This window comes from Triturus cristatus, chromosome 2_1, assembly GCF_964204655.1.
Source record: "Triturus cristatus chromosome 2_1, aTriCri1.1, whole genome shotgun sequence".
Classification (NCBI taxonomy): Eukaryota; Metazoa; Chordata; class Amphibia; order Caudata; family Salamandridae; genus Triturus; species Triturus cristatus.
This window is the reverse complement of record NC_140581.1, coordinates 187,209,885-187,228,880: the sequence shown is the minus strand read 5'-3', so window position 1 is coordinate 187,228,880 and position 18,996 is coordinate 187,209,885. Positions and strand designations below refer to the sequence as shown.

The 18,996-nt window shown below is 44.1% G+C and overlaps 1 protein-coding gene across 2 annotated transcripts in view; it reads left to right on the top strand.

The window, feature by feature from the left end:
• The window catches only part of DYM (dymeclin), a 1,124,226-nt gene that overhangs the window by 904,842 nt on the left and 200,388 nt on the right, over positions 1-18,996 (top strand). For both annotated transcript variants that reach the window (XR_014969672.1, XM_085629609.1), the window contains exon 14: positions 7,483-7,585. Coding sequence is in view for 1 of the 2 variants with exons in the window: in XM_085629609.1 (XP_085485735.1) it covers positions 7,483-7,585 (103 nt within the window). In the remaining variant the exon portion in view is untranslated. The remainder of the gene's footprint in view (positions 1-7,482; positions 7,586-18,996) is intronic.

Below are 18,996 nucleotides of genomic sequence, written 5' to 3'. Positions count from 1 at the left end.
ACTGGGGCACTTTGCCATTACAGGAGCCGCAGACATTCGTGTGGCCCCTTCAGCAGTACAACTGCTACATGGGGCCTGGCACGATCTCAGTGAGGCGTTCCCTCATTTTCATGGGAATGTGACCCCATGCAAATTAAAGGGTATTTTCCCTTTACACCTGCTGTGTATTGAAGGCGCAGAATCAAAGGATCAGACAGGGAGCGTAATGCCTCTGACTAAGGGCTCCCTTTCAACGAGGGGAAATGTGGTCCCAGTTCCCCAGCTCCAGCCGTACCCCTGCTAGTGGGTACAGTGAGCCGCTGCTCACACCTTCAGCGAGATCTCTGTCCCCCTTCTAAATGCAAGCTGGTTGCCACCTGCAAGTGAAACTACAAAATGAAACCCTGCTGGCCACACTTTGGGGACTCTAAGCCCCACAAGTCAGTTTCCCTGCCAGGAGGAGGGGCTTCACGCGCTCAAAAGCACCAACGATCTCCCGCGACGCGGGCCACGCCCTTGCGAAGCCCCGGCCGAGGGTGGGCCCGTCCTTGCCCGTCAGTGACCGGAAGAGGCTGGGCTGGGCCACCCCTCTGTCATCTGCCCCACAGACTCAGACTTGGACTACTCTGGCAAATCCCCTTCTTCTGTAGAGGTACTGTGTGTTTTCTCCTATCCTGGGTACCTGTATGAGGGACTAAACCGGATTTTGATCCCCATAGACTATTGTTATCCCCACAGATTGCCAAATAACATATGGAACTTTGAGCGCAAGGTTGGTTTTACCAAACACTGGCTAGCCTGCGAAACAGTCTTTGTTTTAGTCTTAGTACTAGTTCTTCCATACATCTAACCTACGGGAAAAAGAAAGTCTATGGAGGGCAGCGGGGGTGGTTTTTGATACTGACTAATGCTTTAACTGTGTTGCGGGGTGTTTTCTTTTTGCCCAATCTCAGGCTAAACTGTGTGTATTAATTGAGTGACAGGTGGAGATAAAATGGGAAAAAGAGCAGGATTAAGTAGAAATAAAACAACTAGTGCCTCCTCACTTCCCCCAACATTGATAGATAACAGAGGGCTATTGGGGTGGTGGACACTGAAATTGAGCTCACGGAACGGCGGCTGTCACTCACCCCGGACATATTCATCCAAGCGCCGGATCCGTCCACACCGACAAGTACGACTCAATCACAGTTAGTTGAGCCCATCACATCACCCCTACGGGATGTCCCACAAAAGAAAGCATTGCGCAAGGTTAGAACATGCACAAACATCCCTAAGAATGGTAAACGCAAACTAACAACTGAGGTCGGACCTAAGAAAAAGAAATTCTGTGACGGCACCACAGCTAACCCCGAGAGGGGCATTGAGCAAGAACACAATCGGGATAACCCTCAATCTGTCAGTGTAGATATGACTCATCCACCATGGGTACGGAATCTGATGGCAGCACTTCATGACAAATTGAGAACCACTATTAAAGAAGAACTAGCCCCCCTAATTAACCGATTAGATAAATTGGAGAAAGCACTGGCACCAGGGGATGTAGGGCCATCAGCACGACAAGATCATTCTACCAACAAAGTGAGAGGAGGGATTGGAATAGGTTGCCAGGTGGATATTGGTATTACAACACACTCATCTGGGGGGGAGGGGTGCGTACCACTGAGGGTCCTTCTACTAGTCAAGAGACAGTGGAAGCAAGGAGAAAAGAAATAGGAATGTTAGTCACGAGCCTAGTGTTGAAATCGCACCTCCTGCTGACAGAAGTAGTGATAAACCTCCCCCCCCCCCCCCTCCCCCCAGTCCTGGATGCTACTAGAAAAAAGAGCAGACAACCAGTGCAAGGTCATAATGTAGAGAGGAATGTTACTGTTGATACCCACCTGCCCAACATAAAGCTTCCCCCGGCGTGTGCCCCATATGTAGTTATATTGACAGGAACCCCGTCAATCGCACCTAACACAAAGGAAACCCAACTCGAACTCAGAAACAAATGCCTGTTTTGGCTTGCAAGATATAAACACTTTGAGCATGCTAGAGCAAGGGAGATCATAATGGTCCGAAGAGTAGGGTGGTCGGGTAACTGCCGGAAAACAGAGCCAGGGGAGTGTGTTGTTAGAAGCCTCCTGAATACTACAATTAATTGCCATAACGCACCAACAGGAATTAGACTCCGTCCCCTAGACTTCTTAAATCCCCACAGCATCATTTGAACAGTGTAATACCTGCAATTCAAATGATGGGTCCAGGGACTCTAATGGAGGGAAGTTTGGACACATTTAATAGGCGCCCCCAATTCAACATCCCGGTGAATAACAGATTTGAAAGTCTGGAGGAGGTAGACTGACTGGGGGACGGGTCCCCGGATGGGGATAATCTTAAAATACTGTGGCTGGTCCAAAGAGCAGAAGTAGAGCGTAGTGAGAGCCGACCAGTCAGGGATAGTAGCTCGGATAATGCCCAGCGGATCAGCCCGCTAATAGTCAGGACATAACTGAGTAGGGTCTCTGATGCTTCACCCTCACTTCCTCTGAAGGGTATAAATAGAGAAGGTGAACCTGGCGGGGTACCCGACAGTCATCCCGGGGCTCAACTAGTTGATCTTCCACCCCCCCGTGCCACTGCCTCGGAGGTACTGAGTGGGATATGAGCACAGGGTGGCTGCTTGAGGATCTTGTCCTGGAACTTGGCAGGACTTAAAAACAAACTGCCCTGCCCAGAATAGGGGTGTTTTGTGGATAGAGCAAAACCAAAGGGAATGATGGACGGAGTGTTGAGCAATGCAAGCACTCTCCCCCAGTCAACTGATCTGGGTTTAATCCATCATCATTCTTTAGTTCACTCCGTCACCCCAGTTCAGACATGGCCATATGCAAATCAGTCCGACCCTGTGCCTCATGGGAACAGTCCAGCCCGAACTGCCAAGCCATGTCTTCCCTGGACCGGAAACAAGCATCCTGGGACCGGTTTTGGGTTCATAACCCTCCTCAGCCAGGCTATCTTGAATCCAGTGGCAAAGTGAGCAAGGGACCCAGGATATTTGTATATTTCAAGAGACCTGGGCGAGGGAAGAATTCCAGAGGGTGGGTTTTGCTTCTTTTAACATCATGGCCACTACGAGGGGGAGGGGGAGACCATCCGGTGGATTAACTATCTGGGTAGCTACACACCTTGGCTGTAGAACCGAGCAGATGACATCTCCCAATAACGACATTCAATGTGTCTTGCTGAAATTTCCCACTAAGACAAAAATAGCCTTAATTAATGTGCACTCTAGACCCGTGAACAACAGACAGGAATCTGTCGTCATAGACCACTTGGGGCATTTTATACTAACCGTGCATCCAGCGATCTTGTTGATCGTAGGAGGTGACTTTAATTGTCAATTTGAGCTACTTACCGATCCAAATCTCTCTGCGCCCATAGAAGAAGATCTGCATTGGTCAATACCTGACACGCAGATCACTCCGATCAAAGTATGGTCACCATTAGCTTTGCAACTCCACTCACTTACTTTGGCCCTCTCATTGAGGGCATGTAATGGGAGGACTAAATCCGATCAGCCGGGCCAGTTCACATTTAACAGAGAAGGGCAGGCCTCTTTGCTTGACTACATCCTGGTGGAAATCAGATCCTGGGAAAAGGTCTCCGACTTCTATGTCCAGCAGAGACAGGACAGTGACCACAATGCCCTGATAGTGATCCTAAAAATATGGAACCTGGGTACTTCCAATCCGTCAACCCTTACTACAGCTGAGATCAGCTCATTAACGTTAGCTAATAACAGAAGGAGAGTTAGATGGAGCCATATCCAGCACTCCCCCCCTCAAAGCTGGCTAAAGTTTACCAGCTAGCATTACCTATGTTAACTGAAATGTGGGAGGTAGGACAGGTGGAGGTTCATACATGCAGTCGAGACAAGGCATGCAAAATACATGAGGAGTTAATTGCAAAATTAATTGATGTATTCTACCCAGTGTCGCAACCGAGGGAAAACAAACGTCCTAAATGCTCCTGGTTTAACGTTAATTATCGTAAAGCCAAACAGGATCTACTGGATGTGGTGAGGGCGAAGGACAGGCCACAAATTAAACTTGCCAGGGCTAGCTATAAGGGGACCATCCAGCAAGAAAAGAAAAACTGGGAATTATATAGGTGGGAAGCACTTAGGACAGCCCTGAACGACAAAGATTTGAAATCGTTCTGGGCAATAGTAAGTTCAGGGGACAGGGAAGGACGACCTGCCATAGAGCCTAACATAGCGCCTGAAGTCTGGGAGACGCATTTTGGGTCATTGTATGACGGGGAGGATGGCGTAGGTGTTACCATTGGCTCTCAGAGCTCACCCTTGGAGTTCCAACAGGAAGGGATGTGGGAGATCACCATGACTGAAGTGGGAAGTGCTATCAACAATCTGCAGTGTAATAAAGCGCCAGGTTTAGATAAACTTCCTGGGACCTTTTCCGGAAGGAACCCAAAATTTGGGTCCCTTATCTGTGTGCCCTATTTAATGCTATCATGAAGGGCATGGATCCTCCCCCGACACCTGGTGCGGGGCAGAGATAGTTCCCATATTTAAAAAAGGCTGCCCTCTTCTACCCTCAAATTATAGACCCATCAGTTTAATTGACATCGCCCAAAAACTGATGGGACGGGTTCTTTTGGACGGTTACAGGGTTGGATAGAGGAGAAGGAGATCCTAAGTCCCTACCAGGCCGACTTCAGAACAAATATGTCAACCGTAGACCAGATTTTCAGGCTACAACTACTCTTCTGGAAAACGGTGACCATAGAGGGTGGCAGCCTCTAGCTTATATTTGTTGATCTGAAGTCGGGCTTCAACCTTGTTCCCAGGGAGAAACTCTGGAAAGTACTAAGTGACCTCAGGATTCCACAGTACCTCCTCAATGTGCTAGTGAGGCTCCATTCAGGGAACTATGCACAAGTAAGATGTGGAAAACATGGGTAACTCTCTGCACGTTTCCCTGTCAAAAAGGGGGTACACCAGGGATGCGTTCTCACCCCTACTCTATTTTGTCTCTATATCAATGGGCTCATAGACCACCTTAATAACATCAAGGATAATGACGCCCCTAAGCTAGTCTCGATAAAGGTTCCCGGGCTGATGTTTGCGGATGATACCCTGCTGTCCAAATCGCCAACGGGTATACAACGCACTCTTGATGGCTTTGCGGAGTTTTGTAATATGAGGGGCTTGGAGATCAACCTAACTATGACCAAATATATGGTCTTCAATCCCCCCAAAACCACTCGTCCAAATCCTTCCTTAAATGGCACACTCTTGGAAAGGGTGAGGATATTCGAGTATTTGGGTATTACTCTATCAGAGCACTTTGAGTGGGGGTCCCAGATGGCTAAGGCAAGACTTAGGTTAACTCAGACCGTGGGTGAGATTATGAAATTGCACAGAACCTCTACATTTAAGCCAGCTGCCCCTGTTGTGGAAATATATAAAGCTAAGCAAGGGGGGCCACTCTATATCGGGTGGAACTCTGGAGGCATTGCTCTTCCTCAAATCTCATCAAAGTGGAGAACAACTTCATGAGGCAGCTATTGGGCCTTCCTCGTAGTACCCCCCTAGTTCATCTCCGCATGGACTTGCGCATTAGGCCCATCGAGGAAGAGATTGCCTTTAGGCCTATTACATTCTGGCGCCGGGTGTGGGTGACTCCAGAGTTGTCCTTCTGTAAAGCGGAGCTCAAGGAGATCCTGTCTATTCCAACTACTAAGAAAATACCGTGGCTTTGCCACATAAGGGATCTCTTTGCTTTGCTAGGCAGGAAGGACCTCTGGAAAACCCCTGAGACATCATGCCCACTGATATCCAGGCTGGATCTAGTGCAACACTATAGGCAATCCAACTTAATGTCCCTACAGGAAAGTATTACCGGTGGTCGGATGACAGCAGAGTTCCTACAAGTAAAGAATGTATATAGAAAATAATATTTCCTGGATGTGATCTATCCCCCACTGGCCAGGAAATTGTATATGCAATTTAGACTAGGGAACCTTCCACAAATGGGCCATACTAGTAAATGGGCCATAGAGAACATGGGAGATTGTCCTGCGTGCAATTACAGGGTAGAGTCTGAAATCCATGTATTGTTTTTCTGCCCTGCATACCACCTGCCTCGCAAACACTGGTTAATTCAAATATGTAGAAACCTAGGGTTTGGGCGTTGCTTAGAGGCCTACAGAGTCTTAAAATACGATACCCACCCTCCAATCGTATTCGCTGTTTCACGTTTTTTAAACACTATGTGGCAAATGCGGCGGGGCTTCCTAAAGTAACATTCTGAGATGTACTATGTAAGGAAATTGCAAAAGGTCCCAACAGGGCTCAGCATAACAGGGAACCTTGCCTCAGCTTCCTGTTTTACTCATCGTTTTTAACTGTGACAATTTTAGTCTGTCATTAACCTAATTGGTTGCTTTTTAATGGATTTTAAGGAAACTGGAGGATGCCATTTTATAATCTGCGTGACTGTAGATATCCGATTGCGAGTGTACATACATTTTATTTCTCTTAATGTTTGTTGTGTTTTTGTAACGATGTACTTTTATGGTCCTTGTGGCCGAAATAAAGTTATTGACTGACTGAAACTGACAGTTTTAAACAGTAGGCCCGCCTTATGCTAATGCGCTGCTTCACAGGGCAGGCACACATTTGTAGCTGCTCTAGGGAGAGTGCATTCATTATGATAGTACGTAATGAGGGAAATTAAAGGCAGCAGAGAAAGATGAGAAAGGATTAACAAAGGGAGACAACAGGGATGGAAAAGAACCTGCAATAGTGAGAGAAAGATACACAAAGTCTAAGATGGTGGAATAAAGAGACGTGAACTGAAATCACAAGTAGCTAACCTTAGTATTGAGAAGCCATAAAGTTCGACTCCTAAGAATTTTTGATACACATTATGCACTGCTTGTACTGTTGTTAACTGTAGTACTGACATTTCTATTTATACAACATATGTTTTATTTTGATTTTCCTCCTCAATTATTGTATTTTATTTTCATACCATTTATGTAGCACTCACTGCATCTGACAAGGCGTTGAAGCACTTCAATGTGAGTAGTGAGCAACTCCGAAACCCAAGGTTAGCGGTTAACCAGGTGCTTATAATGCTCGCTTTAGTCCTGTGCTCTAGTCCATGCAGTTACCAAAGCTTCTTTGTGATGGTCATTAGTTATATTAGCTAAATAATACAAAAAAGGAATTTAATGTTATAGCCAGTAAGTGATATGCGAGTTCATGCAAAAGGATTGTGGGTGAATAAATGGATTGGGGATTTTAGAGAATTGGAGGGTTGGAGTCAAGTGAATTACATTCACACATGGGCACTTCACAGGGAAAAGAAAACTAGAATGTGAACAGTTAGCTTTTATTGTTAAGCATTTACAGAAAATGCGTGCACCATGTTTTGTTTCACTATACTATTCAATAGTTTAAACACTTCTTTATTCTCTCATTTTCTTCAGTTTGTTCGCTCTGCTGTCGAAAAAACACAACAAAGTGCTAGAGCAGGCCACACAGTCCCTGAGGGGAACCCTGGGCTCTGATGACACGCCGCTTCCTGACTATGTGAGTACCGGCTGTGTGCCTTATTACGCTTTCTCAACCCAGCGTCAAACTGTCATTTGTGACTCTAGAAGTGAATTTTAAAGATATTAAAGAGGTGGGGGGGGGGGGCTCACTTTGCGACACATTTGAAATTGAAGTGGTCACCTGCACAGATTATATGTATGTATGTGCGTGGGTGTAAATGTTTGCTTAAAATGTTTACATCTAGATACATATATATATAGATATACATATATACACATAGATATAGATATCTATCCATCCTACTGGCGATCACAACGTGAAGCACTCCCAAATATAAACATAGTAGGTGCCCCCAATTGAAGCTCCACTTCTGTAAAGGACATCTGATACTAACTTCCCTGCTGTGACAAAGGCAAAGCAAGTGTGTTTTCTCTGCAATTCCACATTGAAAAACAATCTGAAGTCCTTGGTGAAGGTGAATGCATCATTGATCTATCAGAGCGCAATCTGTAGTTTCTGTGACAAGTGGGTTCTTTTTTGGCATCTCCTGGTGAGAGCAGAGTCCATGGTTCTCCCTTTAAATGACTATGAGTATGCAAAAGTGCAAAATTACCTTAAGGCATCACCCATTTGGCCCTGCCCACCTTAGTAGTATGCAACTCAGACACATACAGCTACTCACACACCAACAAAACCTCTCACACGTCATACTGCACTCACACACCCAGTCACGACACATACAGCCACTCACACACCCACACCCATAGAGCCATTCAAAAACCCACTCACACAACCAGAAAAACTCACACACCCATACAGCCATTCATACACCCACTTACAGATCCATACATCCACTCGCTTACCAACCCATACTGACAATCACACACCCACTCACAAAGGTTAGATGTTACAGTTAGGAAATATATCTTTAAAATCCTTCGAAATTCACCCAAAAAAAAGGTTATAGGGACGTTATAGTTAGGAATAGCATTAAAAAACCTCTCACAATTCAACAACAAAAAAAAACAAAGGTTACAGGGATGTTATAGTTAGGAAATAGAATTTAAAAAAACTTAGAAATTCACTGTAAAAACCAAAGGTTATGGGGATGTTATAGTTAGGCTAAGATTTCACTCGTACAAAACCATTGAAATTCTGCAGTTATACTTACCTGAGCTAACTATAACTTACGCCCCGCAATACACTTCTTATGACTCCACATATTACATCACTCATGACATGGTGACATCGCTGATGACATCACTGAGGACATCTCAAATGACATCATCCACAGAATGGCTCACACACCCACTCATACCCCATATAGCCTCTTATACACCCAATCACACACATACCCAATCATAAGACTCATACAACTATTGACACACACCCAATCACTTACTCATACAGCCACTCACACAATGACTCACTCACCCATATAGCCACTCACTCACCCATACAGTTACTAACAGAGCTACTCACTCACCCATACAGCCACTCACACATCAATTCACTCATCCACAAAACCACGTACATACCCATTCACACATCGATACAAGCACTCATGCCCACTCACTCACCTATACAGCCACTTTCACTGGTACATAATGTGCAAAACAGCCACTTACACACTGATTACTTACCCATACACTCACTTAAACAGCCACACCCTTACCCATACACCCACTTACACACCCATTCACTCACCCATTAAGCCATTCACACAGCCACTCAGCCACCGATACAGCCACTCACACACACTCAACCTCTCATACAGTCACTCACACACCCATACAGCCACTCACTCACAATACAGCCACTAACACTGTCACTCACTCACCGATACAACTCCACCCATTATTACATTAAGCTTTTCCATCACATTTCCTACTCACAGTGTAACTATAGCAAGCAAAATTGTTGGCTTGAAGCTTTATTACTGTAATTTACCTCTGGTGAGGCTACAAAAATAACATATCAGAAGTTAGAAAAGGCCTGGATTTCAGCGTCTAGAGAGTAGGTAATATTTCCAGAAAGTACCACTTTACAGTGAGACTGAAAATACTTCAGAGGCTGCTGGTGCCGGACCAAGACCACTTTAAGGCTTTAACGCTAACCCACATGACCTCTTATGGAAGTAGTCCATGCTATGTTAACACATACTAAAAGTGTACTTTCTCACTTAAGTATTATGGACGGAAAATGAGATGGTTATAGTCAGGCCAAGTGGGCAGGTGGAGCTTATTTGTACTTCTAAAGAAAGTTGTGAAATACATTGCCAACCTCCATGTGAGAACTAAGTTAGATTTTTTCATTAGGGAAAAAGAATAAAACAGTTTGGTTGTATGTATTGACTGCCCCTAGATGCCTATAGTACAAATGTGCATTCTATTTGGGATCTTTTCGTAGGTTTTAGCATGATGATAATTGTACAAGTGGGAGAATATAACCTTGCCCATTATGTAACCTGCTCTTACCAGAAAATACTGAGCAGGGGACTCCACTAGATAATGATGAGAATATTTTTTAGCACTTGATATTTCTTTCTGACAGATTTTTGAGTTAGCTGGCTCAGTGCGTGGCTTCCTGCAGAGTTCCTGAGCTTGCGTGAGGACCTGGGGCTTGATAGGGCCTGATTACGATCTTAGTGGACACAGTTAGTCTGTCACAAAAGTGACGGATATCCTGTCTGCAAAATTACAATTCTGTTTTCCTATGGAATTCAGGGCAGGGCTATTTTTAGTGGAGACATGGCTCCCTTAGCAATCTACACTGAATATTCTGGAAGCATTGCCCGAAGGTTATGCTATTCTGAGGGTTGACAGATCTGGGCAGAGGGAGGGCGGGCTGGCTGTGATTTTTAAAAATAATTCCAGTTAAAGATGTCCAAACGGCCGCTGGTTGGCTGTGAAGCAGACATTTTTAACATGTCCCTTAATAGCGAAAGCTCAGTTGTGGGTCTCCTTATCTACAGACCCCCAGGCCCAGCACGAGCATTTATTGACGCATTGCTTGAGATAGTGCCACCTTACACTATCCGCTACCCCAATTTTACAATCTTGGGGGATCTGAATTTACATCTAGACGATAAAGAGAATTGAGAAATTAGTGAGATGACTAGGGGACTTCAAGCCATGGGCTTAGAACAGTTGGTCCACACCTCCACGCATATTAGGGGCCATATTTTAGACAACATTTTCTCTAACAGTACACAAGTAGTAGTGTTATTACCTGTAACTGTAGTCTGGTCTGACTCTCGGGTCATCGATTCTCCCAGTCCCTTGCAATCTGAAAAAGCGACCTGAGCCCATAATGACCCGGAAATGGGCGTCACTTACCCACGATATTTTCAGGGATAAGTTGGCTTTAAGCGCTCCGGAATTAAGTGCTGAAACCCAGATAGCAGAGAATCAAGTCTCTCTGTGGACTAAGGAGTTAGTAGACTCCATAATACCCCTGAAACCCTGTAAGAGTGCCCGTCTAACTCCATCAGCGAAATGGTTCTCAGAGGAACTGTCATTATTAAGAACCGAATGCAAACGCCTCGTACGCCACGGTAGGGTGAACTATCTGAACAAAAATAAACTGAAATACTTAGAAGTACTCAAATCCTATCATCAGCAAATTAGAAGAGCACAAAGGGAGTTCTACATTGAGCAAATCTAATCAGGAAAAAATTCCTCTAAGAACATTTTTAGTGTTATCAAACAACTGGCTTCCTTAGAACGTGTCACAGCAATATTGCCTGCTTCTACAGACTACTGTAACAAAGTAGCTGTTTTTTTTCTCGTGAAAGGTTAAAAATATATATACTACCTTCCCTGATAGTAGCAGGAATTATATCTGTGCTCCAGCTGAAAAGGATTCTCGGGTTGCGGATAGGTTTATTTTTCATCCTCCTGAAGAAAGTGACATTCTAAAACTCATGGAAGTAGTTAAATCCGGGTCTACCCTGGATTTGATCCTCCCGAGATTATTACTGCGAGGTAAAGAAGCCATCACACCGGTTCTTACCAAACTGCTGAAAATGTCCTTTAGCTCAGGGCAGGTTCCTAGTAATTGGAAACACGCTTTGGTGGTGCCACTCTAGATCCAGCACTCCTGGAAAATCTGAGACCTGTATCTTTGCTTCCTTATTTTTCTAAAATTGCGGAGAAACATCTGAATAATCAATTGACTATGTTCATGGAAGAAACACAGGTACTCCATGAAACCCAGTCTGGTTTCAGGCCGCTTCACAGCGCTGAATCGACCTTACTTTTGGCTTAAAAATTGCAGCTGATGAGAGAAGGACAACAGCATTGATTTTACTGGATCTGAGTGCAGCGTTTGATACGGTCTCCCACGGCCTTCTGTTGGAACATCTGTGGGAGGCCGGGGTCAGAGGCAGCGCATGGGAATTGATCAAGCACTTATTTCAGAATAGATCCTTCCAGGTCTTACAACATCCTTTTAAGTCCAAGGTATGCCCTTTGTCTCAAGGGGTTCCACAGGGCTCGGCCCTCAGCCCTACTTTATTTAATGTGTACATGCGCCCTCTGGCAGACATCGTGCTGAAACATGGGGTGAAACTTGTGCCATATGCCGATGACACTCAGTTGTTTGTCACAGTGGAGCAAAAGGAGGCAGAAGCGGCACCTAATTTCAAAGCCTGCTTGAGTAATCTTGCGAACTGAAGTTCAGCTGCTAGCAATTAAATACAGGAAAGACAGAGGTGATGGTCGTGGGTAAACAACCCTCCATGTGGTCACATTGGTGGTGGCCGGAGGAATTGGGACCAACTCCAACCCCCAAAGCTAAGGTTAAAAATGTGGGAGTCTGGTTAGATAACACCCTTTCGTTTACAGAGCAGATATCAGCTGTGGCCAGAACATGCTTTGGCATTCTACGAATGCTGCGCAAAATCTTGGAGATACTGCCTTTAGATGCCACAAAGACCATTGTGCAGGCCCTTGACACATCCCATTTGGATCTCTGCATCGTCCTCTATCTGGGGTGACCAAAAGAAATCTGAACATCTTACAGAAGGTCCAAAATGCAGCTGCCCGGGTGATATTGAATGTCCCTAGGCGGGCATCGGTGGGGGTAGCCTTGAGGGAACTACACTGGCTCCCTATACAGGCTAGAGTCACCTTTAAGGCTTTGTGTTTCTGCCATAGGATCCTCAACGAGAAAGGGCCGAGGTACCTGCGCCCACTACTCACTGTTTATAGACCTACCCGTAATCTGAGGTCTTTGGGCACTGCTAAGTTGGTAGTGCCGAACGTTCGTAAGGTACGGTCAGGAGGTAGATCCTTTGGCTTTCTCGCGGCTAAGGCCAGGAATAACCTGCCTATGGAACTGAGGGCATATCCATCAGAGACGATGTTCCAAAAAAAAACTGAAAACCTGGCTCCCCCTGGGGATTGGTGCTATTTCGGGCGGTAGGCCTTCATACATCTTAGGGCCGATGGGCCATGGGGGGGGGGGGGGGTAGGGTTTGTGGTCTTGGTCTGTGATGTCGTAGCGCGGGGACACTCTGTTGGAGTAACCAGGCGCTTTATAAGCTTAATAATAATAATAACTCGTCCTATGGCGGATATCCGTCACGTTTATAACAGAGAATCCCATCCGCCAAGATCGTAATCAGGCCCTAATTCCTGGCTGGCTTTCATTGCCTTCATTTTCCAGAGGTCATTCGGCAGTCCCAGCAGAGCTCAAAACCTCTCTGGGCGTGGCAGAAAGAAATATGGAAATGAGCGTGGACTTAGGAGGGATGACCTCATACTGATAAGCTCTGAATGGAGTGGAACAGAGCAGACTGATACTGCCCTATCAAGCAAAGGCTTTTCCTGATACACAAGTCAGGACTACTGCACCCAGAAGGTGCCTAGATCTATGGTACAATGCAAACAGGATGTCTGCATCCAGACAGGGTGTTCGACTCGATGTTCGAGTACTAGAGTGTTTCTGTGGTCCTTTAGAGGTTGGTCTCAAAAGGCCTTTAATCCACCAGTCGCCTGACACCACCTTCCCAAGGTGTGTCCTGACAACTCGTTCCAGCTGAAAAAGTTGTCCGGTATGGATGGTAATGTGTATCTATCATCGTAGTCTTTCACACTGCCAGGCAATACTCGCGCCACACTGGAGGATGCTACTCTTTGCCCAGGGTGTCTTGAAAAATTATTTTTTATTTTGCGTTTGAAAACCATAACTATTAGTCATAGTGGGCCGGCAGTGAATCTCAATTCCAGTATGCAATACAGCACAGGTACACTGGTATTCAAAATGTCTAGAATCAATATAATATGTTTAAGCATGCACAAAGGCACAGAACTCAGGACCTCCTCAAATGATGGGAGTTCAAACAGATGCTGAAGACTTGGCTCTTTAAGCAAGCCCATTAATAAGTATCCTGAGCCATGCTGGCACCAAGAGACCGTTCGGTGTATGTGCGCTCTACAAGCTACAGTAGCATTACATAACATTGATGTTCCTAGAAGAAAACGCTATTCAGCAAATAGCGTGGGCATGTACAACAAGCAAATGGCATTTTGGAAGCCAGACAGCTCCACAGTTTAAACTTAATAAATAAGGCATCGAATAGGGCCTCCCATAGCAGGTTTGCAACAGAAACTGGAATTAAAATGATCACGGTAATGTGAATGTTTAATAGCCATGCAAAATGCGCACGGAACTAGAACATTTTTCCATTACAGCCTTCTTTCATTTGCTGTATCATGCCCGCACCATGCCTATGTGGCATTCATCTTACTCCTTGTGTGTTTCCTATTTACCTTTGTACTTTTTTAAAATTCATTTTAACTGGTTTTATGAATCAAAGCTATCTTAAAACAAAAACATGCTTCATTTCTTTGATCTAATCCTACTTATGGTTCAGCACTGTATTCCCTCTAAAATGTTTTATTTCTTACTCTTTGGCATGAGATTTCTCTTTTACGTTCATCTAGCTTTTAATTTTTTCTTTCCAATGTCTTCTCACCAGCAAATCTTTGGTGAATTTGTGGGAGAGCGTTTATTAGCTCGCTGACCAAACTACATCAAAGTACATCTAGCAAAAATATACCCGAAGGTGTCCATGCTTTCTGCATCTTGTCTACAGTCAGATGTAACTGCATCTTATTTTAAATATTGTCATGATATAAGGTGTGAACGTAGCAAACGTAATTTGGGCTATCACCTTTTACAATGTTCTGGAGGATACATATATATGTTGCTAAAACCTCCTTGTGAGATCCAACCTTCTTTGTTTACTGTAACGAGAATTTCCCTCATTGCACACTTACGATTTAACTTACACCTAGCGCCTGTCCTGTTAAATGTGCCTGGGATGAATCTTAGCGAAGCCAAAGGCACGCGCTCATCCTGTCCCATGGCATGGCACATAGTGAATTTGAATTCTGGGTCTTCACATTGTTTATGACCACATTATTCAATGCCTTTCATTTCTGAGGTGCCTTACAAATGTAAGGCTGGAGTTTATCTATGAGTACAGCCATTCATGATATATCTGGTAAATAATGTTAGCTGTTCCTTGCTTTTGGTGGTCCTAAATGAGAAAATGGAGCTAGTTTTGGAATATTGAATATGCCAAGATATTTGAAAGGTCTCCAGGTATTTATTTGAGGGCCACATGTAAGACTTGTGTTAGCTACTGAACCATAAGTCATTATTCAGGCGCGGTAGCCTATATCCATGTGAACCGTTTACAGACACCATTGTAGTAATGAAACTGCTGGCTCCGCATTTAGCTGATCAAGTGGAGACGTAGGTGGATTTGGTTGTAGTGTTGGATAATGCATCTGCCAATGAGCATGCCCTTTTAATGATGTACTTTCAGTCAGATGAAAAAAGGTAAGGCTATGACAGAACCTTTGAGAACTATATAGCTACTCTTAGCACTTGCAGAAACAAGAAGTCTTTTTTTATCAAACAAAGCCATCGATAAATGTTCTGATCGTGCACCACCTGTCCCACCCTGTGAGGAATCCCCAAATATAATAAGGTTTATGATATTGTACTAGCCATTTAAATTCTAAAGCTAGCCATGACTGATGTATAATACAATGGTGCATCATTTGTTTATAGAGGGACCCACTGGTGGCATTACACGTTTGCAGTGCGGATCTTTGAAGGGAAAGAAATCTTGTTTAAGCTGAGCAAATTCTGATTAACTGAAGGTCTGAGATCTTTGATATTTTAATGTATGAGTCGCAATCAAAATTCATGTGAATAAAATGCCAAATTGGATACCTGTTGGTGAACATATAGCTAACACAAACATCTCGTTTTGAGAATGACTAAACTATATACTCACGTTGAAACTTACTTATGAAATCTATTCATCTTAGCATAAGAAGGGCCTGCAGGTGCATGGCTGCTAGGTCTTAACCACCAGCTTATCCTGCAGGACCGCAGTGCTGGTAAATAACTTTGATAGATAACATGCTGTTAATCCCTTAGATGAAGTGCATGCCTGTGTGATGCTTTTAAAGAGTCTGTAAGATTGAAAGGACAGTTATTTTTTAAAGCCTGTGTTGTAGCATGAAGTCATTCTGCAAGGGGTTGAGATTTAGGATCTCAGTAAAGCTACATTGGGCAGCACGGTTCAGTATCAGTAAGTAACTACTGATTCTTATTTCAGACGCATAGTAGAAAATCAGTTGTATTTCAGTAACTTCTTTGACCTTTTCTTAGTCCGGAAAAGAATTTAGGTCCTGATTACGATACACCGTCTCGGTCCTGGGACCGGCCAACCTACGGTCGGCAGTCCCGACCGCCTTATTCAATCGCATTCTCCCATTTCTCAATGGGAGCTTGTGTTACGGCCATAAACCGGCGGTAAAATTAGCTCCCATTGAGAAATGAGAGGTGTTGTTCATCCCTGCACCCCGTAGCAGGCACCTCAAGGTGCCTGCTACGGGGTGCAGGGATGAACAGGGCCCCCCAGCCGGAGGCACAAGGGTGCCCTGCTGGGGGCCCCCATACACGCTTTCCGACATGGTTTCAATGTCGAACAGGCTGACATGGAAACCATGTCGGAAACCGTGCATTGTAATCCCATGGGTAGAAAGGCCCACCCTTTGGGATTACAACCTGGCTCCAACTGGCCTATGGACTCCATGAGCCCGTCGTAAACCAGCCAGAATGATCGGCCGGTTTACTTTCGGACCCCCAACATTATAATGCGGCGGTCGGAAAGTAAACTGAGCGGCCCATTGCCATACGGCCAGGAAGGCTCCAATCGTCGGTCGGAACCTTTACGGGACGCATCATAATCGGCCCCTTAGTTGTTGAGTTTCATGATTAAAGCTTATTTGAATGCTGGTGCCTAGTTTTTAAGTACTGGGGTTGCAGCTTCTATCTTATAAGGTATGCATATGTGATTTTTTGACAATAAGGAGGAATGTATAATTATAAAGTTAGATAATAAATTTGAAAGCAAAATGTTTTGTCGACCCTTTGAAAAAGGTAGAACATCTGATTTTTATCTTTCTGAGGCGTTCTGATAAGGTAAGAAATTATACTTGATAGATAGGGGAAAATATTTCCCATTTGGCTTGCTGGCCAACTCTATCTTTTCTGTGGAAATCAAGATTTTCTTTCGCCAGTGAACTCCAAACTTGGTTTGAAGTCCTTGTGGAGAGAATTTGAGGACTATCGCTCCGTCCAGTGATCTCTAAAATTGACTGAATACTTTATTGCAGGGCTAAAATATGGGCACTTCAAACATGCAACTGTGTGGAAATAGCATACCCAAATAACCTTAGGCACTGTGAATTCTAAGGGCAATTTCATCCTCTAGTGTTTTTTGTGCAAACATTATTCCCAAAACGGGCTTAGTAATTTAGATGGTTGTCACCCTTTCAAAGTACCTGTTTCAAACTGGAACACTGAGACATAGTCATGTTGTTTGTCTGGCAGGGAGTCCACACTTTTATAAACCTGCTGTCGAAAACACAGCCAATTAATGTAATTGTGTAATTCACAGATAAACTAATGTCTGAGAATAATCATGTTGTGTAGCCATTGTTAAACTTTTTATTGTTTTTAGACTTATTCGTGTCATTGGGAACTGCACACCCTGATTTAGCTGCCAAATTCAACTGAATTCGCATTATTAATCCACTGTCCTTCAAACTATCCAGCCCAGCAGTTATCACAATTACAAAAAGAAAATAAAACTCAGTGAAACACCTAAAATACTACCCAACCCGACTTTAAAAACAATTTATTCTTTGAACTCAGAAAACAGATAACAAAGGACACAGCAACTAGCAGTACATTTCAAGCCCCAACCCCCAATATCTGAAAATCGGCTAATCTATACCTCCCCTCTCCAAAGAATGATGTCAAATGGAAAACAAGTTTCCCCAATGTTTGCTGTTGAGGAGTTTGTGAGTACTCTGAAACCAGGATGGGTTCCCTAGAGTTTTTTCAAGTTAAATTTGGAAAGCCCTTTAAAGCTGTTAAAATCAATCCCGGGAACGTGATTACGCAAGATGGCGAAGTACGGAATGTGAGGACGGTGTTTAGCTTCAACGATGTGGTGGTGGATGTCAAGTGTTTTACTCCTGGGTTGACTTTAAGTTCACAGTGGGAAAGGTTGTGACCAATCCTATTACACCATGTTGTTTCGCTGGGAAATGGCATGACTGTGAAGTATCATATCCTGGAGTGGGGAGTTCTTGGCCTGTACAAGTCATTGTGATAGCTGTAGGCCAGAATGTGCAAAGTTTAAGTTCGGAGTGTGGACTAGTGAGTGTTGGGGATGATGTACAAAATGTCCCTGTCATGCCAAGGAAATATGAGTCCATTGCAGACGTGGTTAAAACTTTTTGACGGATAATAGGTCCGCCAATGAGACTTCAGGAGTATGTTTATATTATTTTAATCCTTAGTTTAAATTATTTTAGTGCTTTGACCATTGCTGTATTTCATGTAGGATGCTTTTTATAATGCTCATTGTAGTTCTTATTGTTGTCACTTATTATTGTTTTGACGTTTTTCTCTTTTGTGTTAAAGGGGTGGGATGCAATGGTTTTTTTCTTTACTTGTTTTCCTCCTTGAAATTCCTTTCTAGAGGCCCACTGGGTTTAGAATGTTGGCCTTTGAATCTCTTCAGTAAATTTGCAGTCTGTTGGTCATATGGGCACTGTACTGCTGCATTCAATACATTTCCAATTTTTAAACCTACACCGAATTCCATTTTTTAGCACCGCCCTCTACAGTAGAGATGACATACTACCCTAAATATAAAGAGGGCCTGTCAATAGTATGCCAACAAGACGAGGGAGATGAGGAAAACAATCTCCAGTTGCAATGTCCAATCAACTTGTAATCAGATGAAGAGTGTAATTCATCATCACACGATAGCAGAAGTCAAGTAGCCCCCTCCTGAGTATGCCAAGTGTTGGACTTTTGGCAGGTTCACCCCTAAACCTTTT